Source organism: Heterodontus francisci, chromosome 6 (assembly GCF_036365525.1).
Source record: "Heterodontus francisci isolate sHetFra1 chromosome 6, sHetFra1.hap1, whole genome shotgun sequence".
Taxonomy (NCBI): domain Eukaryota; kingdom Metazoa; phylum Chordata; class Chondrichthyes; order Heterodontiformes; family Heterodontidae; genus Heterodontus; species Heterodontus francisci.
Window position 1 is genome coordinate 118,490,855 of NC_090376.1, and position 27,925 is coordinate 118,518,779.

Below are 27,925 nucleotides of genomic sequence, written 5' to 3' on the forward strand. Positions count from 1 at the left end.
GTGAGACCAGCAGCTATTTCAGGATCTTTCTGTAAAATGCGTTAAAAGCTAGGCAGAGTTGTGCCATGCAAGCTCCACTAGACTTTCCACCAGTGCTGCATAGGGTTGGCCTATATGTGTCTCCACCTCACTCCTACTTTAACTGTGAGACCAAGGACCTATTCCCCCAATCCTTGGCACCAGGATCATTTCCCGGTGCATGTTGGACACCCTAAACCAGACTGACTCTACTTCAATTGCAATGACTGCAAAGAGAGTCAGACTGGGATAGTGAGGGAGAGAAGTAGAGGGGTGGGGGGGCGGCAGAGAGAGAGAGTGATGGAGACAGAGGAGGAAAGTGAGGTAGAGGAGAAGGGGAGAGATAAAGTGAGAGGAGAAAACAGAGTCAGAAAGAGGAAAAGGAGAAAGAGGGAGAAAAAAAGAGAAAGAAAGAAATAGGCCAGGATTTTCCTGGCCCCAGGACAGCATCCTGGGAGACAGTGGGGGCAGTGGGGAGGTGCAGGGAAAATGGGGGGAGTGGAGGGAGGTGCAGGGAAAATGAGGGGAGTGGAGGGAGGGGGGAGGTGCAGGGAAAATGGGGGGAGTGGAGGGAAGTGCAGGGAAAATGGGGGGAATGGAGGGAGGTGCAGGGAAAATGGGGGGAGTGGAGGGAGGGGGGAGGTGCAGGGAAAATGGGCGAGTGGGGTGGAGTCATGTTGGGACATCTCCCTGATGTATTCCTGCAGCTGGTAACGCTTCCAGCAGTGAGTATGGATGTGGATTGGTTGCTGGCATGTGGAAGCTGCCAGCTTCATAGAGGGAGCCTCCCTGCATCAATCTGGGGGCCCATTGCGGCTAGAGGCTCCATCCCCCAATGAGCTCAAACACTCCCTCTGGAGTGCCTTCCGCTCCATTCGTGGGTCCTTCAATAATTTAAAATTATTTTGACTCCTCCGAGGCTGCCTCCATTTCGAGGCACCCTCACTTTCTCTGAGCTGCCTCAGCAGTGCCCGCCTCTGCCCATAGGAGGACTGAGGATTCAGAGCTGCTGGGCTGCTGATTGGCCCTCTGATTGGCCCTCTGATTGGGCCTCTGATTGGGCCTCTGATTGGCCATCTGATTGGGCCCCTAATTGGGCCTCCGATTGGCCCTCTGATTGGCCCTCCGATTGGCCCTCCGATTGGCCCTCCGATTGGCCCTCCGATTGGGCCTCCAATTGGGCCTCCGATTGGCCCTCTGATTGCCCCTCTAATTGGGCCTCCGATTGGGCCTCCAATTGACCCTCTGATTGGACCAGCAGCATCCACATCCCACCCGTTGTCCTTAATAGGATGGCAAGCTTGAAGGCGACCAATTAAGAGGAATCTCGCTGTGCTGGTCTGGCTCCTGGCAAGTGAGGGCTCGAGACCCCCATTTAGTCCCAACGTTGGGATCGCAAAGCCCACAGGAAAATCCTGCCCATAGAGAGAGAGGCCATAAAGGGAATGTGGACAGGCCGGTTTGTGAGCCTTGGGAAACAGTCTTGCCACAGCTAGGAAAGAAAGAAAGGACTGAAGATTGAAAGATAGAAAGACTTGCATTTATATAGCGCCTTTCACAACCTCAGGACGTTCCAAAGCATTTTACAGCTATACTTTTGAAGTGTAGTCACTGTTGCAGTATAAGAAACCGACAGTCAAAGATCCCACAAAACAACACTGAGATATGTGGCCAGGTAATGTGATTTACTGATGTTGGTGAACAGATGAACCTTGACCCTGAACAGCAAGTTTGAAATAAGCAATTTGACATTTGATGATCAGTAATGGAAACTCATGCAAATTACCTTCATTCCTGGTCGACCATCGATCCCTGGGAGACCATGGATTCCTGGGAGACCCTGAAAATGACAAAAACAGTCGCATGACTATATAGCAGGTATATGTAGAGTTTGACGAAACAGATTGATTTCCCCAAGTGTACAAATCACAGCCAGTTTAAAGTAGAGCTGCCTCATTTGTTAACTTAACATCCTCTATCCTTGAGGAGATATCCTCCATGTGCTTAGTGTAACCCGTTTCCCAGAAACTGGGTGGGGGCAGGGGCTCCCGGAGACAGAGGTTCCTGCTCCTAAGCTCTAGTTGGGCCCTACAGTAGTACTGTAATGGGTGCACCAAGTGAGTGAAGGGCTATCACCCTCCACAAAGCTGCTTGTGGGTCCGAGAGATCTAAACCCTAAGACCACCAGCATTCTTTCTTTCCACATCCTTTTGGTGATTGGTCTCCTCTATTCAGAAAGACAACAAGACAGTTGTTAGGAGCAGGAAGGGGGAATCTGGTCAAGTTTCCCTGTCAAAGGGGGAAGCAACACTGAGGTTTCAGTAGGAACCTTCCCCCTATGCTAATGAGCTGTCCAGCCACTGACCCCCACAAACTCCAATAGGGTCACCATGGAGACTACCAGTGGGTGGGGTTTGGCTTAACACTTCACAACCCATCTGCTCCAAATTATCACCTAGAGACTGGGCAGTAAGAAATTTGGAATGATAATAACACAGGCAGCAATTATATATCAGCCCTGTTGGGCTCAGTATTGTGTTCCGGGCCCATTCCTGCTACTGGTTGTGAGGCTTCCTGTCTGTTCAGTCACCCTGACGGATGAATCTTAGCTCCCGATAATCTCAACAGTCTCTTCACTGAACTTGACATCTAGGTAAGATTCTGACAATCTTTCAGACAATTACTTCAGCTTGTGCATCTGTCCCATTCCTCCACAGGAAATGATCTTCTGCCTTTGAATAGCAGTCGGAAACGCCAACATCAGACCGGGGTTTAGGTTTTTAACGATCATGTGAATTTATTGAACAAAAGATGTGCAAAATTGGGAAGTGATAGCTGGAATGAATACAGTGTTGGGGTACGTACATAGGGCAATCAATATTAAGATCAGCCAGACTATTTTCTCCTTGTACAAGACCTTGGTCAGACCTCAGTTGAAATACTGTGTCCAGTTTTGGCCTCCTCACATGGTGGGTGATATTGAGGCTTTGGAAAGGATGCAGGGGAGGGTCATTAGACTAATTCCCAGAATAAAGTATCTTGGTTATCAAGATACGGTAAAAGAATTGGGACTTTACAATTTGGTTTCGACTTAGGGGTTGATCTGATCAAGGTTTGTAAGGTAATGAAGGGAATAGACTGTGTGCCAGTTTATAATTAGTTCCAGTTAAATAGATTAGGGAAGACCAGGGGTCACAATTTTAAGTTGTCTCAGGCTAGATCTAGGTTAGATATCAGGAGGTGTTTTTTTTTTCCTCAGAGAATGGTGGTCCCTGGAACAGTCTGCCATTTCGTGCAGTGGACTCTGATTCATCGAATTCCTTCAAGTGAGAGCTGGACCTGTTTCTGCCGGGAGCAGAGATCACCTCATACAAAAGGGGTACAGCATGGAATTCAGGGCCAGAGGGATCTCCTGGAATAGTTACGATTGCCTAGATGGGTTGGAGAAAAATTGCCCAGATTTCTTCCCCCCGATGGGTTTTTTAATCTGTTTTTTCGTCACTCTCAGGTGATCACATGGTTTCAGGTAGGTGGAGAGTGTATATATTATGATACACAAAGTATGGCAATTGTGTGGGACTTGCTGGGTTGTCCAGATGCTCTGTACCTGTCCATCATCATTGTATATTTGTGATATGTAACAGGGATATAATACATATACTAAATTTAAAAATAGTCACAATCTATATTCTAAAGTATTCTTTAGTAGATAATTTTCTTATATAAATAATATTTCCTTGTAATCTTTTCTGACTGTGTGTCAATCTGTCTCTGAAAATTCCAGACAGTGACAGAGTTAAAGGAGATTCCAGTCCAAACTGAAACAAGACACAAAGGCAGACGTCACAGTGAGGAAGATGTTGGAATGATATAGAATGTGCCAGAACCCAATGGCATTTCCACCTAAATTTTATACTCACTCTGCCTCCATCAGTACCTGGGGATCCATCCAAACCACTCAAACCCTGGAATCACACAAAGGTCATTTTAAGGCAAAGATCAATAACAATTGTATAATTTTGTAGAAAGTATTCCTGTACAAGATAATGCCATACCCTCAATCCGGGAAGACCCATTATTCCCTCTTCTCCTTTCTCTCCCTTTGGGCTGGGGGCTGCCTAAACAAAACAATGATCACAAAAATAATTAGTCCATGTCACTCTGCATGAACCCTAATCTTCCTTCATTGTGAATTCCGCTTTTTAAATGTAAAAAGCCAGTGGTAGTGTTGAAAGTGCCGATCTGGAATGCACAGTATCGTGTTGAACTGAACTCAGGTCCTCGTTGTTAAAACTCACCGGTTTCCCAGGGGACCCTGTTTCTCCCTCAAATCCTTGATCTCCTCTTTCACCCTGAGCAAAGAATTAAAAATGACAAAAATTAACAATAAATGTATACCAATAAACTTCTTGCAATCACTATATATCCATGAACTGGCTTATCTCACAAGGTATTGTACGACAGGGAGTCCGGACCAAGTGCAGACCAGATGAAGTGGGGTTAGTGAATGGCAATAGCTGGACCAGGTGCTCAGATGTAGTTCATTTTAAAGTGACTCATCCCATCCTTATTTTGATGTTTCCATTCGAAAATCCTATGTCAACGTTTATAATGAATTTTTCCCGATGTAAACCTGGCACATTGTAACTGCACCTTCTTGTCAGTGGTAGCACTACAGCACCCCCACTGGCAGAATGTGCCATTACAGTGTGATGTATTTATATAGGACAACTCCATTTTAAATGTTGACATAGGATTTATAATAGAAAAATATTATAGCAAGTACATGTAGATACAAAAGTTTTATATATGAAAGATACAGACCATGAGCATATATCAATAAATATGCAGACAACAAATACATACCATAAGCATATACCAATTTAAATATAACCATGAAACAGATACCAAACATATACCAATATATTAAAAGCAAAATACTGCGGATGCTGGAAATCTGAAACAAAAACAAGAATTGCTGGAATCACTCAGCAGGTCTGGCAGCATCTGTGGAAAGAGAAGCAGAGTTAATGTTTCGGGTCAGTGACCCTTCCGAAGAAGGGTCACTGACCCGAAACGTTAACTCTGTTTCTCTTTCCACAGATGCTGCCAGACCTGCTGAGATATACCAATATATACCTGTCAACATATACTAACAAGTGTACACCAATAAGTATGAACTGGATAAGCTTATTTTAAATCCCATTTGTAGTACAAATTGTGTTTTAACATTTTGAGACATAATCATTGCAATCATTATACATCACAGAGCTTTAATTAGAAATGAAGAGATTTCACTTTAAGCACTAATTTCCAGAATCCCAACTTGTCGGGAGGTAGCATCTGGTGAACTTGGCATTGCATCCCATGTGGACTAAATATTCAGAACTATACCGGACCAAATTAAAACACACACAATGGACCAGTCAGCAATTCACCCCTCCTCAAAACCTGCCTTTATGATGAGGGATAAATATTTGCCAGGACACTGGAGAGACTTGCCTGCTCTTTGAATAGCACCATGGAATCTTTCAGATGCACCTGAGAGGGCGGAGGGGGTCTTGATTCTATGTCTCATCTGAAATATGACACCTCTGACAGTGCAGCACTCCCTCAGTACTGACCCTCCGACAGTGCAGGACTCCCTCAGTACTGCCCCTCTGACAGTGCAGCACTCCCTCAGTACTGACCCTCTGACAGTGCAGGACTCCCTCAGTACTGCCCCTCTGACAGTGCAGCACTCCCTCGGTACTGACCCTCCGACAGTGCAGCACTCCCTCAATACTGACCCTCTGACAGTGCAGCACTCCCTCAGTACTGACCCTCTGACAGTGCAGCACTCCCACAGTACTGACCCTTCGACAGTGCAGCACTCCCTCAGTACTGACCCTCTGACAGTGCAGCACTCCCACAGTACTGCCCCTCCGACAGTGCAGCACTCCCACAGTACTGACCCTTCGACAGTGCAGCACTCCTTCAGTACTGACCCTCTGACAGTGCGGCGCTCCCTCAGTACTGACCCTCCGACAGTGCGGCGCTACCTCAGTACTGCCCCTCCGACAGTGCGGCGCTCCCTCAGTACTGACCCTCCGACAGTGCAGCACTCCCTCAGTACTGACCCTCCGACAGAGCAGCACTCCCTCGGTACTGACCCTCCGACAGTGCAGCACTCCCTCAGTACTGACCCTTCGACAGTGCAGCACTCCCTCAGTACTGACCCTCCGACAGTGCAGCACTCCCTCAGTACTGACCCTCTGACAGAGCAGCACTCCCTCGGTACTGCACTGGTGTGTTACCCTATATTTTGGGGTCAGATGACTGAAGTGGATGCCTAAACCTCTGACCGAGAGACGACTGGACTTTCCCGCTGACACGAAAGGCCTTGTCCTGCCTGAAACACACTCTATGGTAACAGCAAGCTTTTCATTGGCCGTGGTAACTGCTACTTGTTCTTTAAGTGCTTCTATTGCTTTGTTCAGTGAGTTGTTCAGAAACAGTTGGGGTTTTTACCTTTTCTCCCGTCTCTCCTCCTGCTGCAGAAACCTGGCTGATGTCATCTACCGTCTGGGTTCCAGGTGGACCTGGCAAACCTGGCTCACCCTGAGGGGCAACAGTTAAAATAAACAGTTAACAAGAGGAAACGGCAGAACGCTACTGTGCTGCAATCTGCTAAACTGTCAGTATTACAGGAGTAATGACACTGGGTTTGCAGCACAGAAACTAATAAACAGTTGATACGTCTGAAACTGCTTCATATGAAAGACACATTAATTGCGGATCCTTTGTTTCTCTATTGACAAAATCATTCCTCTTCCAACGGATGTGTTTGTGGAAGAGAGAGAAAGAGAGACAGAGGAAGCACAAAGCGGGTGATAGCGAACGACACTCCCCCCAATGAACTTCGTCATTCACTTCCCTCTCTGCAATCTCTTACCGCTCTATGTCTCCATCTGAACCATCCAATCTTTTGAGTCTTGCCTCCAATGCAGTCTTTCCACATGCCTCTATCAGCCCTCCCCTCCCTCACTACTTCCCCCCACCTCACTACCTCCCTTCCCACCTTCAGCCTCCTCAGAACCAACGTCTTTGATCCTGTCTTCAATTTCTGTCCTTAGCCATTGCTTAAAGTCTGACTATTCTCACACCTGTGAAGCCATTTTTATGCTTTATTCTGTAAAAGCAGCTACAGCAGGGTCAGTCATTGTCTTTCTCTGATTTAACCTTTCCGAAAGGGAAAATGTTCCAATTTAGTGCTCCCAGCACAAGAGCTTTGAGCTAAAGGAACCTGCGATCACATTAACAGAAAACTAAGCAGATTAAATAAGACACAATGAGCTCCATCATGCCAATCCTGATGTGAGGCCATTCTGCAAACTTCTACCCCATCAAATGGACTCCACAATGCTGTTCAACAGCAACAGCCCTTTGTACAATGAACAAATCCACAAACCTTATCTCCAGTTCTCCCCTGGAAACTGATTCCATCATTACCCTGTAAATTAACCAGTAATACAGTGTTAAAGATTACGTGAAGACTTGCATTGCTATAGTGCCTTTCACAACCGCAGGATGTCCCAAAGTGCTTTACAGCTAATGCAGTATATATGAACTGCAGTCACATCTGAATATCAGAAACACAACAGCCAACTTGTGCCCTCCCACAATGATTTCAATAATGTCGGTTGAGACATAGATTTTGGCCAGGATACGGGGGAGAACTTCCTCCCATTCTTTCTCAACAAGAGACTGGGACCTTTTATATCCATCTGAGAGGGCAGACTGGGACTCCATTTCACACTTCATCTGAAAAACGGCATCACTGACAGTGCAGCACTCCCACAGTACTGACTGGGGAGTGTCAGCCTGGACTATGTGCTCAAGCCTCTGGAGTGGAACTTGAACCCAAGACGTTCTGACTCGGAGGTGTTTGTGCTGCCCACTGAGACGCGGCTGACGCACTGCAGCGTTTCATAAGACGCAGGGAAAGCACTCATTGTGATAGGGGTTTAATGTAACGTGGAGAATGCAGTGAGATATCCAAAATCTGAATGGACTCCAGCCACCGAGCAAACATATCAAAAAACACTCGGCCTACAATTCTCTGTGAATTGGCAAATTCACCTCCCTATCCTTCATTACTTAAAGTCCTCAGTTGGAATCTTGTGTCCAATTCTGGAAAGCAGACATTAGGAAGGATATCAAGGCCTTGGAGATTCACCAGGATGGCACCAGGGATGAGGGACTTCTGTTACATGGGAAAACTGGAGAAGCTGGGACTGTTCTCCTTTGAGAAGTTTAAGGGGAGATTTCATAGAAGTGTTCAAAATGGTGAGTGATTTTTGAGTAAGTAGATGGGGAAAAACTGTTCCCAGTGCAGGACAGTCAGTAATCAGAGGACACAGGTTTAAACTGATTGGCAAAAGAACCAGAGGGGGGATGAGGAGAAGAGTAGGAGAGCAGAAATCTCTTTCAAAGAGCTGGCACAGGCACGATGGGCTGAATGGCCTCCTTCTGAGCTGTAAGAATTAGGTTCAGTGTAGCAGATGGGACAGATTATTTAATTGTCATTATTTTTACTCCAATTGATGGAGAACCTCTTACCTTTGGTCCTGGAGTTCCTGGGGATCCAGGCCGGCCCTGTGGGAGAGAAGTTTCAACCATGTGAGAATTGGAACAGCAAATTAAAACAAGTAACAACCACAAAACACAACCGATTAAATCCAACAGGAAGGTTTGGCATTCCCAGTGGGATAATTCCCAATACTGATACATACTGGTGGGCCTATTACTCCCGGAGGACCCCTAGAGCCCATTTTTCCAGAGATGCCAGGTAAACCCTGCAAAAGAAAGAAAGACTTGCATTCATATAGTGCCTTTCACAACCTGAGGATGCTCCGAAGTGCTTTGTAACCTAGGAAACACAGCAACTCATTTGTGCACAGCAAGCTCCCACAAATAGCGATGTGATTATGACCAGATCATTTTTTTTAGTGATGTTGATTGAGAGATAAATATTGGCCAGGACACCAGGGAGAACTCCCCTGCTCGACTTCAAAATAGTGCCATGGGATCTTTTACATCGAGCTGAGAGGGCAGGTAGGGCCTCAGTTTAAAGCCTTATCCAAAAATGTTACCACTGCCTTGGGAGTGTCAGCCTAGAACTTTGTACTCAAGTCTCTGGGGTTGGCCTTGAACCCCATGACCTTCTGACTCAGAGGCAAGAGTGCTACCAACTGAATCACAGTTGGCACAAGAATGGAAATTTTTTTTATTGTTTCATGGGATGTGGGTGTTGCTGGCAAGGCCAGCATTTGTTGCCTAACCCCAATTATCCTTGAAAACTGAGTGCCTTGCAGGCCATTTCAGAGGGCAGTTAAGAGTCAACCACATTGCTGTGGGTCTGGAGTCACATAGAGGCCAGAACAGGTAAGGACAGCAGACTTCATTCCTTAAAGGACATTTGGTGGACCAGATGGGTTTTTATGATAATTGATGGTAGTTTCATGGCACCATTACTGAGACTAGCTTACAATGCCAATTTTTAAAAATTAATCCATTGAATTCATTAATTAATTTAATTTCAATTCCACCAGCTGCCATGGTGGGATTTGAACCCATGTCCCCAGAGCATTAGCCTGGGCCTCTAGATTGCTAGTCCAGTGACATTACCACTACACCACAGTCTCCCCAATTGCCCTTGAGATGGTGGTGGTGAGCTGCCTTCTTAAACCGCTGCAGTCCGTGTGGGGTAGGTACACCCACAGTGCTGTTAGGAAGGGAGTTCCAGGATTTTGACCCAGCAACAGTGAAGGAACGGCGATATAGTTCCAAGTCAGGATGGTGTGAGACTTGGAGGGGAACTTGCAGGTGGTGGTGTCTTTGTCCTTCTAGTTGGTAGAGGTCCTGGGTTTGGAAGGTGCTGTCAAAGGAGACTCGGTGAGTTGCTGCAGTGCATTTTGTGTAGATGGTACACACTGCTGCCACTGTGCGTCGGTGGTGGAGGGAGTGAATGTTTGTAGATGGGGTGCCAATCAAGCGGGCTGCTTTGTCCTGGATGGTGTTGAGCTTCTTGAGTGATGTTGGAGCTGCACCCATCCAGGCAAGTGGAGAGTATTCCATCACACTCCTGACGTGCCTTGTAGATGGTGGACAGGCTTTGGGGAGTCAAGAGGTGAGTTACTCACCGCAGGATTCCTAGCCTCTGACCTGCTCTTGTAGCCACGGTATTTATATGGCTACTCCAGCTCAGTTTCTGGTCAATGGTAGCCCCGAGGGTGTTGATAGTGGGGGATTCAGCGATGGTAATGTCATTGAATGTCAAGGGGAGATAGTTAGATTCTCTCTTGTTAGAAATGGTCATTGCCTGGCACTTGTGTGGTGTGAATGTTATTTCATTATTTTAGAGAAACAGAATTTTTTATCCTTGCTTATTTTATTAGATGCGTGTGTTCCCTTTTTGCTTGAGAGGAGAACTAACGATAGTGAGCATAAAATCCAAATCATCACAAATGTAACGACGATGGAGGGAATCATTGTTCAGAGGTCAGGCTTCAGGTGAGGGAACCTCTTCCACTGGGAGTTTCTACTGAAGGTTGGGATGTGAGGCCCTCACTATTTCCTGCTGATTTGATAGGATAACAGCAGGGACCTCTGTCCTCCAGCTGGTCAGATTCCCCACCTAAAGCAGGAATTCTGAAAATCCCCCTCCTACTGCCTCAAAACCCAAACACTTACTGGAAAACCAGGAACACCTGGGAGACCAGGATCGCCCTGCAAACAGAAGGAGAATGATGCACAATTAGAATACAATTATTTTCATTTCGCCCTTGCATTCTCATTCTTAGGTGGTTTTCCCCCTTTCCCTTGTTCTCCAGTGTGTCCCAGAGGAATGATGGTTCGGCTGCTTGGACTTACATCCCCATCTTCTACCCCATGAATGGGATCCCTAGGGTGATGAGGTGTATGGATGGTAAAGGCTCTTATTACTTACCCTGTACTCTGGATGAAAGAGCTGAGATCAGGTGCTCACTATTACTGTAGTATGGTGAACTGCTCACCCCACTAATCAATCAATCAATGATCTGTAGATGTCACTAGCAAGGCCAGCATTTATTGCCTATCCTTAGCTGCCCTCAGAAGGTTGTTGTGGGTCCTTCTTGAACCACGAGGCTTGCTAGGCCATTTCAGAGGGCAGTCAAGGGACTGGAGTCACACATAGGCCCAGACTGAGTAAAGACAGCAGGTTTCCTGTCCTAAGGGACATTAGTGAATCATTTGGGTTTTTACAACAATCTGACAGCATCAGGACCACTTTTACTGAGACCAGCTTTTGATTTCCAGATTTTAAAAAGGGAATTGAAATTCTCAAACTCATGTTCCGTGGATTGCTCCGCCAGTAACACAAACACTGCATCACTGCACCCACACAAACCTGCTGTAACAGATCAATGCCCTATTTTTCAGATCAGTTGCTGTCACCCTGACGCCCGTTAGTCAGGAGTAAATGGTGGGGAAATCTATCGTTAGGAAGCCTCACATACGAGCTACGTACTGTCACACTTGGAATATGTGCCATTTGTACAGTTACGTGAAACTTACCCTAAATCTCTTCCACTCAACTGTGACAAGAAAAGGCTCACCCTTCTGCCCCTTTCTTCCGGGAACTCCCTGTGTACACAGTGAAAAATTAACATGTCAGTGGATCAGAATTCACCTCCTTGTAGCCTTCCAGACTCAATACCGAGTTCATCAATTTCAGATCATAACCACTGATCCCATTATTTCAGACAGCAGCTGTTGGTAATGATTCGGCTTTTCCCATTTACACCTCCTCAAATCAGTCATTAGTTTCTTTACTTGTTCCATTATCATCCCTTTTGCCATTTAATCTCTCCTGCCCTCCACCCTGTCACAAACCTTCCCTTTGATTCTTTCCTCCCCTCCCTCCTTTCTCTGACCCTTAAAATGTTTAAAACCTGGTTTGTTACATCTCGAACTTGTTCCAGTCGAAAGGACATCGACCTGAAACATTAACTCTATTTCTCTCTCCACTGACACTGCCAGACCTGCCGAGTATTTGCAACATTTTCTGTTTTTATTTCAGATTTCCAGTATCCACAGTATTTTGCTTTTCTTTCAGAATTCGTCCTGTTATGTTTTGCATAAAAATGCAGGAAAAAAAGATTTGGGTTTTCATTTTTTGGAATGGAAAACCGTGAGAACGTGAGGATAGATTCCCCGATGCTGCAGCCCTCACAGATCTGCACTCAGTGCCACTGGAGGTCTCAGACAGAACCCTTAATATTACAGGGTTAATTCTGGGATCCATATCACCATCAAATTCGAGGAGAGAATTTCACATGATGTCTCCCACAAATATTCTTTATAAATTCTACGATAGTTTGAAACAAAAATTCTCTTCCCTTGCCCAATTTAACTCTTTAGGAGCCTGAAATATATTTGCATTTTTATTTCATTAATATTGTTATTTTGTAGGATTCTTACATTAAATATTAAAATGATACTGTCCAGGGACAGTTGACAAATGTATTAAAAAAAATATATTAGCTGGCAACGGAGGTTGGTGGGGGGTGGGGAGAAGATTCCAGATATTCAAGTGAAGGCAACACCTAGTGGTTAGAGTTTGCAACTACATCGTGACAGTTGACATTGGAAAATTGAATGGGAAATGTTGAGAGAATAGAATTTCCTCAATGTGGAGAGTTTTTTTAAGCAGTGAGTTGTTGTGATCTGGAATGCGCTGCCTGAAAGGGCGGTGGAAGCAGATTCAATAGTAACTTTCAAAAAGGAATTGGATAAATATTTGAAAAGGAAATATTCGCAGGGCTATGGGGAAATAGCAGGGGAGTGAGACAATTTGGATAGCTCTTTCAAAGAGCCAGCACAGGCACGATGGGCTGAATGGCCTACTTCTGTGCTGTATGATTCTATGATTCTTTGCGTTTATCTTACAATTAGAAAGCAAACACAATTTAAAAGTCGTAATGCAGTCAGCACGCAGGCTGTTTGACCAAGGCTGGCTTTTTCAGTTCTGATAACGTTGTCCACTCTCACCCTGCACGTGATGTATTTCAGTAACTTTTACTTACAGAGAAGCCCAACAAACCAGGGAATCCAGGTTGTCCCATTTCACCGCCATCCCCTCTTGTCCCATTGCATCCATCGAGTCCAGGAGGTCCCCTGGGACCTGGCTGTCCTGGGTGACCCTAAAACAGTGACAGTGACAACACAAGGTCATTCATCCAGCTAAGGGAAGGCAGGTCCACTGTTCCTATAGAATGATAAACTCTAGGAACTAACATCAAATCAATAAAACAACAATCTCCTTACATTAAAACTAGTTTACAGTTCATATAGAGCTCTGAGCAGACTCCACCTGGAGTCACTGTGTTCTGTTCTGGGTAACACACCTCAGGAAGGGTATATTGGCCTTGGAGAGGGTGCAGCGCAGAGTCACCAGAGTGATCCTGGGGTTAAAAGGGTTAAATTATGAGGACAGGTTGCACAGATGAGGTTTGTATTCCCTCGAATGTAGAAGATTAAGGGGTGATCTAATTGAGGGGTTCAGATGATTAAAGGAGTTGATAAGGTCGATAAAGAGAAACTATTTCCTCTGGTGGGGGGAATCCAGAACAAGGGGGCAGAACCTTAAAATTAGAGCCAGGCCGTTCAGGGCTGATGTCAGGAAACACTTCTTCACACAAAGGGGAGTAAAAATCTGGAACTCTCTCCCTTCCCAGGAATCTCTGAATCAAACAATCAGAAAGCTGCCTGTTAGGATAGAAACAGAGAAATTACCTCCTCTGGTGGGGGAATCTCGAATGATAGCAGGGTTTAAAGGGTTAAGTTGCGAGGACAGGTTGCACAGACAAAGCTTGTGTTTCTTTGAGTTTAGATGTTGAAGGAGTGATCTGATCGAGGTGTTTCAACTTATAAACAATCCCACAAGGTAATAGTCATGAGCCCCATCTGAAGAGAAGCCTCACATTCCCCTCAGACTGTACACTAACCGGTATTCCATCATTCCCTGCAAATCCGGGGACTCCCATTGGCCCCTGTGTTAAAACAGAAATGAAAACAGATCAGGTAAGAAAACACATTAGTCAAAGTTAGAAGTCACAATCCTGAGTTATCAGCGATGCAGTTTTAGAGCTGGAGTTTACAAACGGCCACTCCTGCTTCAGAACACTCTATGTGTATGTGTGCTGGGAGTTGTTGGGAATGCCAGAGACAGGCAGCAGCTGGGACAGAAGCCCGGAATGGTGCAGCTCCAGTTCTCCAACCTGCTGACCCTGCCGCCCGGCTCCATGTCGAGATCAGGGACAGTCGGACCATCGAGTTCAGGAGCAATCGATTCTGCACTAGTCACCTTGATGCCCAACTTCCTAATGCCCATTCCCAACATACAAGAGTGGTCAAGAACGTGACCCAGAGATGGGCAGAATGGCCTCACTGAGAGAGGGCAGGAGGCTGGCAAACGGAAAATGCCACCGAGGGCTAAAGACTGACACCAATCATCCTGTCACAGTTCTCCTGAAATCCCACTGTCCTTCTGATGGAAGATCCGAGGACTCATGTCCAGAGGGAGTACATTGCTGGAGAGGCAGGAATCCGCGGAGCTGGGATTTCACCTCTTTAAACAAAGTCTGTTAAATTCTGAGGTGAGGGGCTGTTGTGGAGGGCACAAAACTCCACCTGCCCCTCCTGATCACAAAGGGGTCATTTGGGAATTCCTCCCAGTCTGTCCTTAACAAGCCACAGGTAAACTACACTAGCTGGGAGCGGCCAGGAGTTGCAGTGAGGCCTCAGAGAAGGCTCCAAATCATTGACAGGTGAAGATCTTTGACCTCGGGGGGGGCGTGGGGGGTGTGAGGGTGGCAGTGCTCCTTTAACCCGAACCAGTGACCTCGGTGTGCCCCTTTAATACCATCGACCCTTGTCGTGCCTCTTTAACACAAACCATCGACACTGGTCGTGCCCCTTTAACACAAATCATCAACCCTGGTTGTGCCCCTTTATCACAAATCATCGACCCTGGTCGTGCCCCTTTAACACAACCATCGACCCTGGTCATGCCCGTTTAATACCATCGATCTTAGGCATGCCCCTTTAACACAAACCATTGACCTTGGTCATTCCTCTTTAACACAAACCATCGACCCTGGTCATGCCCCTTTAACACAAACCATCGACCCTGGTTGTGCCCCTTTAACACAAATCATCGACCCTGGTCGTGCCCCTTTAACACAAATCATTGACCCTGGTCGTGCCCTTTTAACACAAACCATTGACCGTGGGTGTGTCCCTTTAACACCATCGACCCTGGTCATGCCCCTTTAATACCATCGGCCTTAGGCATGCCCCTTTAATACCATCGACCTTAGGCATGCCCCTTTAACACAAACCATTAACCTTGGTCATTCCTCTTTAACACAAACCATCGACCCTGGTCATGCCCGTTTAATACCATCGACCCTGGTCATGCCCCTTTAACACAAACCATCGACCCTGGTTGTGCCCCTTTAACACAAATCATCGACCCTGGTCGTGCCCCTTTAACACAAATCATTGACCCTGGTCATGCCCTTTTAACACAAACCATTGACCGTGGGTGTGCCCCTTTAACACCATCGACCCTAGGCATGCCCCTTTAATACCATCGACCATAGGCATAGCCCTTTAACACAAACCATCGACCCAGATGTGCCTCTTTAACTGTTTGACAAGCTGACGAGTAAAACTCCCACCTGTGATCTGCTCCTTCCCAGAGTTGTCTCCTTTCTGCTGAACCATTTCAGCTAGAGCACAACGACAGGAATTTCAGGCTGTGCACCCGGCTCAGGATTTATGGGGTAAATGTTACGAGGTTGTGGACCATTCCGGGCTTCTCTCCCAGTTTCCGCCTATCTCCGGCATTCCCAACAACTGTCAGCACACATCCACATGGAGTGTTCTGAACCAGGAGTACCCGTTTGTAAACTCTAGCTTTAAACCTGCACTGGTCTGCATCTTCAACTTCCCAATGGTTTATTGACAAAGAAAACCCCACCTCACAAACTTTAAATATATCACACTGGAAAACTAGTGGAGGTATTTCTGGCAGTGTTAGCTCCCTAAAAAGTTCAGCAAATAAGTTATTTCTTTCAGAGAATAACATTTTGGGGCCCAGTATCTGAGCAATTGCAGACATGATGTGTTTTGAGTTTAGTGTGCTCGGGAGGAACAGGTGAGTTTGGACCCATGGTTTCCAGAGCTCTCCACCATGTGGGGTTTTGTAAAAGATGAACTCAATGGATCCTGGTCTTTTGTCACCAAAGGAAGTGATATTCCCTCTGTCCCATTCCGTGCAGCCATAGCTAAATTTCAGTACAAACCATTTCAAACCTAGAGGGTAATTTAGACTCATCATTGAACTGGATGTTGAATTAATTCCATTAATGAATGAAAATGAGGAGATGTGCATTTAGTCAATGTACTGATATCACTGGGATCTACATAGAAATGTTGGGCTGCTCCAATTCTTTTGTTTTGATCAGTGTAAATGATTGCTTTGTACGCACCTTGTCTCCGATGTGTCCAGTCAATCCAGCTGTACCTCTATCACCTTTCACTCCCTTATGCCCGGGCACTCCCCACCGCCCCTGAGGGCCAGGCGGACCCTGAGGTCCCTGAACTCCTGGGATTCCTGGCCGACCCTAGAAAGAAAATAAGTCTGTCAACTGACGGGTAACAACACAACGGTAACAATACAGGGTGACACCAGATACTGCGTCACTCCAGGTACAGGCAATTATCACATTGCTGTTTGTGGGAGCTTGCTGTGCACAAATTGCCTGCTACGTTTCATCCATTACAACAGTGACTACACTTCAAAAGTACTTCATTGGCTGTAAAGCACTGTGGAATGTCCTGAGGATCTGAATGGCACTATCGAAATACTCATTCTTTATGTACTTGGCCAGGCACTGAGCTCCTCTTCATCAGAAACATGTTGAAGTTGTGATCCCAGTATCAGGGAGCAATCCTGATTTAACAATGACACTGGAGTATCTGTCTCGGAATGACTGTCTGGGATAATGTCGAATGAACGCTCAGTGCGTTTGTGTGAGTTTACACTGCCTGATAACTGTAAACATTTTGTGCCTTTGTTAAAATATAAGGCAGAGGAACATGTTAAGTATTTGCTCATAATTATCTCCAATAAATTTTATATGAAAATATATTTCATCAGCCCAAATCTCAGTGAAATATTCAAAATCAAATGTCAGCTGGTTTGAGTTTGGGGACAAAAACCTGTCTGTTTGATTTGAAGAGAGTTTCTGGCTCTGATTCGCAGTCCCAAGTGAATCCTCCATTTCCTGTCACACTCAGTCACCCCTACATTTTACATTAAAACCAAATTCTGCTTTGCAACGAAAAATGATTTGTGAACTGAGACAGAAACGTTCTTTATTTTCAAATCCCTCCATGGCTTCGCCCCTCCCTATCTCTGCAACTTCCTCCTGCCCTACAACCCTCTGCAATCTCTGCACTCTTCCAGTTCTGGCCTCTGCAGCATCCCCGATTTTAATCACTTCATCATTGGCGGCTGTGCCTTCAGCTGCCTGGGCCCTGAGCTCTGGAATTCCCTCCCTAAACCTCTCTGCCTCTCTTTCCTCCATTAAGATGTTCCTTAAAATCAACCTCTTTGACCAAGCTTTAAGCCACCTACCCTAATATTGCCTCACATGGTTCAGTGTCACATTTTATTTTTTTTTATTTAGAGATACTGCACTGAAACAGGCCCTTCGGCCCACCGAGTCTGTGCCGACTATCAACCACCCATTTATACTAATCCTACACTAATTCCATATTCCTACCGCATCCCCACCTGTCTCTATATTTTCCCAACCACCTACCGATACTAGTGGCAATTTACAATGGCCAATTTACCTATCAACCTGCAAGTCTTTGGCATGTGGGAGGAAACCGGAGCACCCGGAGGAAACCCACGCAGACACAGGGAGAACTTGCAAACTCCACACAGGCAGTACCCAGATTTGAACCCGGGTCGCTGGAGCTGTGAGGCTGCGGTGCTAACCACTGCGCCACTGTGCCACCACTGTCAGTGCTGCACTCCCTCAGTACTGCACTGGAAGCACCAGCCTGGATTTTGTGCTGGAGTGTCTGGAGCGCGACTTGAACCCTCAACTCTTTGACTTAGTGGTGAGAGTGAGTGGTGAGCAGATTTTGTCTGATTATAGTTTAGTGTCTGGAGACTGAGAGCAAAAGAAGAAAGGAAGTTTTTAGCAAAAGGTGAAAGATTTAAGCAATTAGAAGTGAAATCTTTGAGTTCTTCATTTTGTGCTTTTGAGAAAAGATCACAGGGTGTAATTATTGGTGATTCCAGGAGGTGGCGGCAGAAACCCAGGCGTGAATTAAAGGGGCCCGTAATATATAAGAGATTGTCCAATCACAGGAAATGTTACATAGTGAAGAAAAACTTCTCTTTAGCTTTACTGATTATGTTGTTACTGGAGCCAGGGAGACAACCCGAACTTCCACTGCAATGTTACAAGCTTGGAAAGCTGGTTCAGTGGGTAGCACTCTCACCACTAAGTCTAAGAGTTGAGGGTTCAAGTCCCGCTCCAGACACTCCAGCACAAAATCCAGGCTGGTGCTTCCAGTGCAGTACTGAGGGAGTGCAACACTGACAGTGGGTCAGTACTGAGGGAGTGCTGCACTGTCGGAGGGTCAGTACTGAGGGAGTGCTGTACTGCCGGAGGGTCAGTACTGAGGGAGTGCAGCACTGACAGTGGGTCAGTACAGAGGGAGTGCCGCACTGTCGGAGGGTCAGTACTGAGGGAGTGCTGTACTGCCGGAGGGTCAGTACTGAGGGAGCGCTACACTGTCGGAGGGTCAGTACTGAGGGAGCGCTGCACTGTTGGAGGGGCAGTACTGAGGGAGTGCCGCACTGTCGGAGGGTCCGTACTGAGGGAGCGCCGCACAGTATATACCTTTCAAAATGCATTACCTCACATTTGTCCGGATTAAACTCCATCTGCCATTTCTCCACCCAACTTTCCAACCGATCTATATCCTGCTGTATCCTCTGACAATCCTCATCATTATCCGCAACTCCACCAACCTTTGTGTCGTCCGCAAACTTACTAATCAGACCAGCTACATTTTCCTCCAAATCATTTATATATACTACAAACAGCAAAGGTCCCAGCACAGATCCCTGCGGAACACCACTAGTCACATCCCTCCATTCAGAAAAACACCCATCCACTGTTACCCTCTGTCTTCTATGACCGAGCCAGTTCTGTATCCATCTTGCCAGCTCACCTCTGATCCCGTGTGACTTCACCTTTTGCACCAGTCTGCCATGCGGGACCTTGTCAAAGGCTTTACTAAAGTCCAGATAGACAACATCCACCGCACATCCCTCATCTTCATCACTTCCTCAAAAAACTCAATCAAATTAGTAAGACACGACCTCCCCTTCACAAAACCATGTTGTCTCTCGCTAATAAGTTTGTTTGTTTCCAAATGGGAGTAAATCCTGTCCCCGAAGAATCCTCTCTAATAGTTTCCCTACCACTGATGTAAGGCTCACCGGCCTATAATTTCCTGGATTATCCTTGCCACCCTTCTTAAACAAAGGAACAACATTGGCTATTCTTCAGTCCTCTGGGACCTCACCTGTAGCCAATGAGGATGCAAAGATTTCTGTCAAGGCCCCAGCAATTTCTTCCCTTGCCTCCCTCAGTATTCTGGGGTAGATCCCATCAGGCCCTGGGGACTTATCTACCTTAATGCTTTGCAAGACACCCAACACCTCCTCCTTTTTGATAATGAGATGACTGAGACTATCTACACTCCCTTCCCTCGGCTCATCATCCACCAAGTCCTTCTCTTTGGTGAATACTGATGCAAAGTACTCATTTAGTACCTCGCCCATTTCCTCTGGCTCCACACATAGATTCCCATCTCTGTCCTTGAGTGGGCCAACCCTTTCCCTGGTTACCCTCTTGCTCTTTATATATGTATAAAAAGCCTTGGGATTTTCCTTAATCCTGTTTGCCAATGACTTTTCATGACCCCTTTTAGCCCTCCTAACTCCTTGCTTAAGTTCCTTCCTACTGTCTTTATATTCCCCAAGTGCTTCATCTGTTCCTAGCCTTCCAGCCCTTACAAATGCTTCCTTTTTCTTTTTGACTAGGCTCACAATATCCCATGTTATTCAAGCTTCCCGAAACTTGCCAAACTTGTCTTTCTTCCTCACAGGAACATGCTGGTCCTGGATTCTAATCAGCTGACGTTTGAAAGACTCCCACATGTCAGATGTTGATTTACCCTCAAACAGCCGCCCCCAATCTAAATTCTTCAGTTCCAGCCTAATATTGTTATAATTAGCCTTCCCCCAATTTAGCACCTTCACCCGAGGACTACTCTTATCCTTATCCACACTTACCTTAAAACTTATGGAATTATGGTCATTGTTCCCGAAATGCTCCCCTACTGAAACTTCGACCACCTGGCCGGGCTCATTCCCCAATACCAGGTCCAGTCTGGCCCCATCCCATAGTTGGACTATCTACATATTGTTTCAAGAAGCCCTCCTGGATGCTCCTCACAAATTCTGCCCCATCCAAGCCCCTAGCACTAAGTGAGTCCCAGTCAATATTGGGGAAGTTAAAATCACCCACCACTACAACCCTGTTACCTTTACATCTTTCCAAAATCTGTCTACATATCTGCTCCTCTACCTCCCGCTGGCTGTTGGGAGGCCTGTAGAAAACCCCCAACATCGTGACTGCACCCTTCCTATTCCTGAGCTCTACCCATATTGCCTCCGAGGTGTCCTCCCGCAGTACAGCTGTGATATTCTCCTTAACCAGTAATGCAACTCCCCCACCCCTTTTACATCCCCCTCTATCCCGCCTGTCCTCCTGGCCCCAAAAGGAACCCTTCAGCCACAGCTTCCCTTGGCTTCTCCTCCCCTCCTCCAACCCTCCCACTGATCTGAGAGCCAGGGGATCGTACTCTCCGGCTGCAGGGTCTGCCACTGGTCAGGAATTATTCCAGTCATGTTCCAGTGCAGATCTGACTTATAAACAGGGAAATAAGACCTGGGAGTTAAAATCACATGCTGCGGGGGAGGGGTGAAGTTGGCTGCATGCATAATTCCCACCTGGAATTAAAATCCAGCCTGATGTGTGGAGAGATAACAAATAGTGTCTTATTGCTTTATGCATTCAGCAGAAAGGCCAAGTATATGAATCTGAAGAGAGGGGCATCACACAAGTGCAGAGTAAGAATTTTCTTTATAATTTCTGTGTCTTGTTATCATTGAACTAGATTGGGCAGAAAGGATGCTTTCCGGGTTGTAGGGGCCATGAGGTCCACTCACAGGGGTGGCCAGTGACATTGAGAGGCCGAATATCGAGAGTAAAAATCCAAAACCAAAATACAAGTAAAGCTTCCCCTGGAATGTTCACTGCTTTCGTCTCTCGGTATCCTGAATAATCTTTCCCCCACCTTTCTGGATTTGGAAGTTTTTGTTTTATCGGTGATGTAGTTGGTGGGTGAGGAGGAGATGGAATGGAAAACCTTTCTAGTTTTTCCTATAGAGAGTCTGGTTGGATATTGCAGGAGATTGATGCAGAATACAGCACATCTTACTCTTCTAGCTCAATATCCCCCAACATAAGGGCCTGGACTACATAGGATTACATTACATAGGATATACAACACAGAAACAAGCCATTCGGCCCAACCAGTCTATGCTGGCATTTATGCTCCACTCGAGCCTCCTCCCAGCTTTCCTCATCCACATCCATCATCGTAATCCTCTATTTCCTTCTTCCTCATGTGTTTATCCAGCTTCCCCTTAAATACATCGATACTATTCACCTCAACCACTCCCTGTGGTAGCGAGTTCCACATTCTCACCACTCTCTGGGGAAAGATGTTTCTCCTGGATTCCCTATTGGATTTCTTAGTGACTATATTATATTGATGACCTCTAGTTATGCTCTTACCCATAAGTGGAAACATTCTCTCTGTATGCACTCGATCAAAACCTTTCATAATTTTAAAGACCTCTATTAGGCCACCCTCAGCCTTTTTTTTCAAGAGAAAATAGACCCAACCTGTTCATCCTTTCCTGATATGTATACCCACGCATTTCTGATCTCATCCTTGTAAATCTTCTCCGCACCCTCTCCAATGCCTCTGTAGCCTTTCTATTGTATGGTGACCAGAACTGCACACAGTACTGTAAGTGTGGTCTAACCAAGGTTCGATATAGGTTTAGCACAACTTCCCTGAGCTGGGGAATTATCAATCGTTAACCAGTCTGGGTGGAATACTTTGCTGATTTGGGCAATGGACTCCTTTCACTCAGGGGCCCTGCAGACTGGCAGAGACTCGGCATGAGCCAGGAGCTGTTTCACTTTGGATACGTTCTGTCCACACCCAGTGCTGGGAGCTGCTTTTATTTTAGTCGGAGTAAAAATGTGAATGGAAGTCTGGAATAAGAAGGAAATGCTTCCCACTATTTCGGGGCAGTGGAGCAGCAGGGTGTGGGAGGAAGACTGTTCTCTGCTAAAGATTTTCACTGATGGGGCTGTCTGTACATTTCATGTGGTAATATGAACCATCTGTGCATCCAATTTAAAAAATCGCAGTGGCAGTAAGCTGCAGTGTTAACTTCAGGAAAAAAAGGATATAAATGCCAGGGATTCTAGGAGATGTTCCTTGTGCGAGTACAGTTCCCAAGACTGCATTACTATTAGCCTGTGAATTAACCAATCAATCGTGGTGAGAACTTTGGGAGAACAGAATTGTGCAGCGTAGGTGTGAAGTTAAAATTGGTGAAGAGAATTCCAGGTAAAGTGGCCTCTGCGGGATTTCTGGTAGAAACCCATCCAGTAAATGTTATAAAACCTCTATCTGGATGATTGCCAGTCCATGTTCCTTTTCCAGTCTGTTTTATTGCACACAGCTGTAAGCAGGGAAAGCAGGAGTAAATAAAGCAGCTGGAATTGGGCAGAACACAGTAAGGAGTGTTAATAAACAGAACAACTAGATTGCTGGAACTGTTCAAACCGCCCCTGCTGACACATTGGGCAAAGCACTCACTTTCGAAAGCAAAAAACATTCCAATCAAGTGGAACAAACTCTTTCCCTAATTCCTGACCTTTAAGTAAGTTGGTTTGAACTTGCTACCAGCAAGGACTGCCCCTCAAGAGACCCACACATCACAGAGATCAGCCTGTTCACTGTGCAGGTATGGTGTAGGGGGAGGGAGAGCAGATATCAGGTAAAGCTGAACAATGAGCAGTCAACACCACTCCCCCGTAACACAGTGCCCCTGAAGCCGCTCCCACTGAAGCCGCTCCCCCCGAAGCCGCTCCCCCCGAAACCACTTCCCCCAAACTAACTCCCCCCCCGAACCCACTCCCCCCGAACACACTCCCCCCAAACCCATTGCCCCTGAACACACTCCCCCTGAACCCACTCCCCCCGAACCCACTCCCCCAGAACCCACTCACCCCGAACACACTCACCCCAAACCCACTGCCCCTGAACCCACTCCCCCTGAACCCGCTCCCCCTGAACTCACTCCCCCGAAACCCACTTCCCCTGAACCCACTGCCCCAAAACCCACTTCCCCTGAACACACTCACCCCGAACACACTCACCCCAAACCCACTGCCCCTGAACCCACTCCCCCTGAACCCGCTCCCCCTGAACCCACTCCCCCGAAACCCACTTCCCCTGAACCCACTGCCCCAAAACCCACTTCCCCTGAACCCACTCACCCCGAACACACTCACCCCAAACCCACTTCCCCGAAACCCACTCCCCCTGAACCCACTGCCCCGAAACCCACTTCCCCTAAACACACTCCCCCTGAACCCGCTCCCCGAAACCCAATCCCCCGAAACCCACTCCCCCTGAACCCACTCACCCCGAACACACTCACCCCAAACCCACTTCCCCGAAACCCACTCCTCCTGAACCCACTGCCCCGAAACCCACTTCCCCTAAACACACTCCCCCTGAACCCGCTCCCCCGAACCCACTCCCCCAAACACACTCCCCCTGAACCCAATCCCCCTGAACCCAATCCCCCGGAACCCACTGCCCCTGAACCCGCTCCTCCTGAACCCACTCCCCCCGAACCCACTGCCCCTGAACCCTCTCCCCCTCAATCCACTCCACCCGAACCCACTGCCCCTGAACACGCTCCCCCGAACCCGCTCCCCCTGAACCCACTCCCCCCAAACCCACTCCCCCCAAACCCACTCCCACTGAACCCGCTCCCCCGAACTCCACTCCTCCCAAACCCACTGCCCCTGAACCCGCTCCCCCTGAACCAACTTCCCCCGAACCCACTGCCCCCAAACACACTCCCCCCGAACCCACTCCCACTGAACCCGCTCCCCCGAAACCCGCTCCCCCCGAACCTGCTCCCCCGGAACCGACTCCCCCTGAACCCACTCCCCCCAAACACACTCCCCCCGAACCCACTCCCACTGAACCCGCTCCCCCGAAACCCATTCCCCCTGAACCCACTCCCCCGGAACCCACTCCCACTGAACACGCTCCCCCATAACCCGCTCCCCCATAACCCGCTCCTCCTGAACCCGCTCCCCCTAAACCCGCTCCCCCTGAAGCAGCACCCCCTGAACCCGCTCCCCCATACCCCGCTCCTCCTGAACCCGCTTCCCCATAACCCGCTCCTCCTGAACCCACTCCCCTGGAACCCGCTACCCCTGAACCCACACCCCCCGCAACCCACTTCCCCCGAACCCGCTCCTCCCGAACCCACTCCCCCGGAACCCACTCCCCCGAACCCATTCCCCCTGAACGCGCTCCCCTTGAACCCACTCCCCCTGAACCCGCTCCCCCTGAACCCAATCCCCCGAAACCCACTCCCCCGGAACCCACTCCCCCTAAACCCACTCCACCGGAACCCACTCCCCCTGAACCCACTCCCCCTAAACCCACTCCCCCTGAACCCGCTCCCCCTGAACACACTCCCCCTGAACCCACTCCCCCTAAACCCACTCCACCGGAACCCACTCCCCCTGAACCCACCCGCCCGGAACCCACTCCCCCTGAACCCGCTCCCCCTGAACACACCCCCCCTGAACCAGCTCCCCCTGAACCCGCTCCCCTGAACCCACCCGCCCGGAACCCACTCCCCCTGAACCCGCTCCCCCTGAACACACCCCCCCTGAACCAGCTCCCCCTGAAGCCGCTCCCCCTGAACCCGCTTCCCCTGAACCCGCCCCCTTGAACCCGCTCCTCCTGAACCCGCTCCTCCTGAACCCGCTCCCCCTGAACCCGCTCCCCTGAACCCACTCCCCCGGAACCCGCACCCCCCGTAACCCACTCCCCCTGCACCCGCTCCCCGCGAACCCACTCCCCCGGACCCCACTCCCCCGGAACCCACTCCCCAGGAACCCAATCCCCCTGAACGCGCTCCCCCTAAACCCACTCCCCCGGAACCCGCTCCACATGAACCGGCTCCCCCCGAACCCACTCCCCCTGAACCCACTCCCCCTGAACCCACTCCCCCGGAACCCAATCCCCCTGAATGCACTCCCCCTGAACCCACTCCACCGGAACCCACACCCCCTGAACCCACTCCCCCTGAACCCACTCCCCCTGAACCCACTCCCCCGGAACCAACTCCCCCTGAACCTACTCCCCCTGAACCCACTCCCCCGAAACCCACCTGCCCGGAACCCACTCCCCCTGAACCCGCTCCCCCCGAACCCACTCCCCCTGAACCCGCTCCCCCTGAACCCACTCCCCCTGAACCCGCTCCCCCTGAACTCGCTCCCCCAGAACCCTCTCCCCCTGAATCCACTACCCCTGAACCTACTCCCCCTGAAATCGCTCCCCCGGAGTCCGCTCCCCCAAACCCACTCCCCCGGAATCCGCTCCCCCCAAACCCACTCCCCCGGAACCCACTCCCCCCGAACCCACTCCCCCTGAACTCGCTCCCCCTGAACCCGCTCCCCCTGAACCTTCTCCCCATGAACCCACTCCCCCTGAACCCACTCACCCTGAACCCACTCCCCCGAAACCCACTCCCCCTGAACCCACTCCCACTGAACCCACTCCCCCTGAACCCATACGCCCCAAACACACTCCCCCCAAACACACTCGCCCCGAACCCACTCCCCCTGAACCCACTCCCCCAAAACCCGCTCCCCCTGAACCCACTTCCCCCAAACCCACTGCCCCCGAACCCACTCCACCGGAACCCGCTCCCCCTGAACACACTCCCCCTGAACCCGCTCCCCCTGAACCCACTCCCCCCGAACCCGTTCCCCCCAAACCCACTGCCCCTGAACCTGCTCCCCCTGAACCCACTCCCCCCGAACCCACTCCCCCCAAACACACTCCCCCTGAACCCACTCCCCCTGAACCCACTCCCCCGAAACCCACTCCCCCGAAACCCACTCCCCCAGAACCCAGTCCACCTGAACCCACTCCCCCGGAACCGACTCCCCCTGAACCCGCTCCCCCTGAACCCGCTCCCCCTGATCCCACTCCCCCCGAACCCACTCCACTGGAACCCGCTCCCCCTGAACACACTCCCCCTGAACCCGCTCCCCCGAACCCACTCCCCCCGAACCCACTGCCCCTGAACCCGCTACCCCCAAACCCACTCTCTCTGAACCCATTCCCCCGAAACTCACTCCCCCCAAACCCACTTCCCCGAACCCACTCCCTCTGAACCCACTCCCCCGAAACCCGCTCCCCCTGAACCCACTCCCCTCAAGCTCATTCTCCCCTCTCCCTGAACCCACTCTCCCAGAGCAATCTCTCCCCTCTCCTCGGGCCCCTCACCCTGAACCCCCCTCTCCCTGAAGCCCCTCTGCCTGAGCCGCCCTCCCCAAGCCCAACTCTTCCCAAGCCTCTCCCCCTGAGCCCCTTCTCCCTCAGCTCCCTCTCCTCTCTCCCACTCCCCCTCTCCCTGAACCCATTCTCCCTGAAGTCCCTCCGCATGAGCCCCCTCTCTCCTCTCCCTCTTTTCCTGAGCCCCCCTACCGAGACCCCTCTCCCTGAGCTCCCTCTGCCCTCTCCTCCTCTCTCTTGTCCTCTCTCTCCTCTGTCCGTGACCATTCTTGCCAAGATCAGCTGGGTTATGGGGTGCAAATGCACAGTCTGGCCTAAAACTCACTGTGGTTATCCGCTCTCACTGTGGTATACACTCTCACTGTGGTATATGCTCTGACTGTGGTTATACGCTCTCACTGTGGTATATGCTCTCACCGTGGTATATGCTCTGACTATGGTTATACGCTCTCACTGTGGTATACGCTCTCAGTGTGGTATACACTCTCACTGTGGTATATGCTCTTACTGTGGTTTATGCTCTTGCTATGGTATATGCTTTATGCTTTCTCATGGGTAGACACTCTCATTCTGGTATACGCTTTCACTGTGGTATATGCTCTCAATGTGGTATACACTCTCACTGTGGTTACACTCTCACTGTGGTATATGCTCTCACTGTGGTTATACGCTCTCACTGTGGTATATGCTCTGACTGTGGTATACACTCTCACTGTGGTATATGCTCTGACTGTGGTTATACGCTCTCACTGTGGTATACGCTCTCAGTGTGGTATACACTCTCACTGTGGTATATGCTCTTACTGTGGTTTATGCTCTTGCTATGGTATATGCTTTATGCTTTCTCATGGGTAGACACTCTCATTCTGGTATACGCTTTCACTGTGGTATATGCTCTCAATGTGGTATACACTCTCACTGTGGTTACACTCTCACTGTGGTATATGCTCTGTGGTTATACGCTCTCACTGTGGTATACGCTCTCAGTGTGGTATTCACTCTCACTGTGGTATAT

The 27,925-nt window shown here is 48.8% G+C and overlaps 1 protein-coding gene across 2 annotated transcripts in view; it reads right to left on the reverse strand.

Annotated features, from left to right (window-relative positions):
• LOC137371492 (collagen alpha-2(IV) chain-like) overlaps window positions 1–27,925 on the reverse strand; it is a 288,991-nt gene that overhangs the window by 67,193 nt on the left and 193,873 nt on the right. For both annotated transcript variants that reach the window (XM_068034179.1, XM_068034180.1), the window contains exons 5-17: window positions 16,599–16,733; window positions 14,049–14,093; window positions 13,128–13,244; window positions 11,617–11,685; window positions 10,753–10,788; window positions 8,793–8,855; window positions 8,620–8,655; window positions 7,469–7,510; window positions 6,529–6,618; window positions 4,317–4,370; window positions 4,074–4,136; window positions 3,939–3,983; window positions 1,805–1,858 (exon numbers count right to left, since the gene is read on the reverse strand). In XM_068034179.1, coding sequence (XP_067890280.1) covers window positions 1,805–1,858; window positions 3,939–3,983; window positions 4,074–4,136; window positions 4,317–4,370; window positions 6,529–6,618; window positions 7,469–7,510; window positions 8,620–8,655; window positions 8,793–8,855; window positions 10,753–10,788; window positions 11,617–11,685; window positions 13,128–13,244; window positions 14,049–14,093; window positions 16,599–16,733 — 849 coding nt within the window. The remainder of the gene's footprint in view (window positions 1–1,804; window positions 1,859–3,938; window positions 3,984–4,073; window positions 4,137–4,316; window positions 4,371–6,528; window positions 6,619–7,468; window positions 7,511–8,619; window positions 8,656–8,792; window positions 8,856–10,752; window positions 10,789–11,616; window positions 11,686–13,127; window positions 13,245–14,048; window positions 14,094–16,598; window positions 16,734–27,925) is intronic.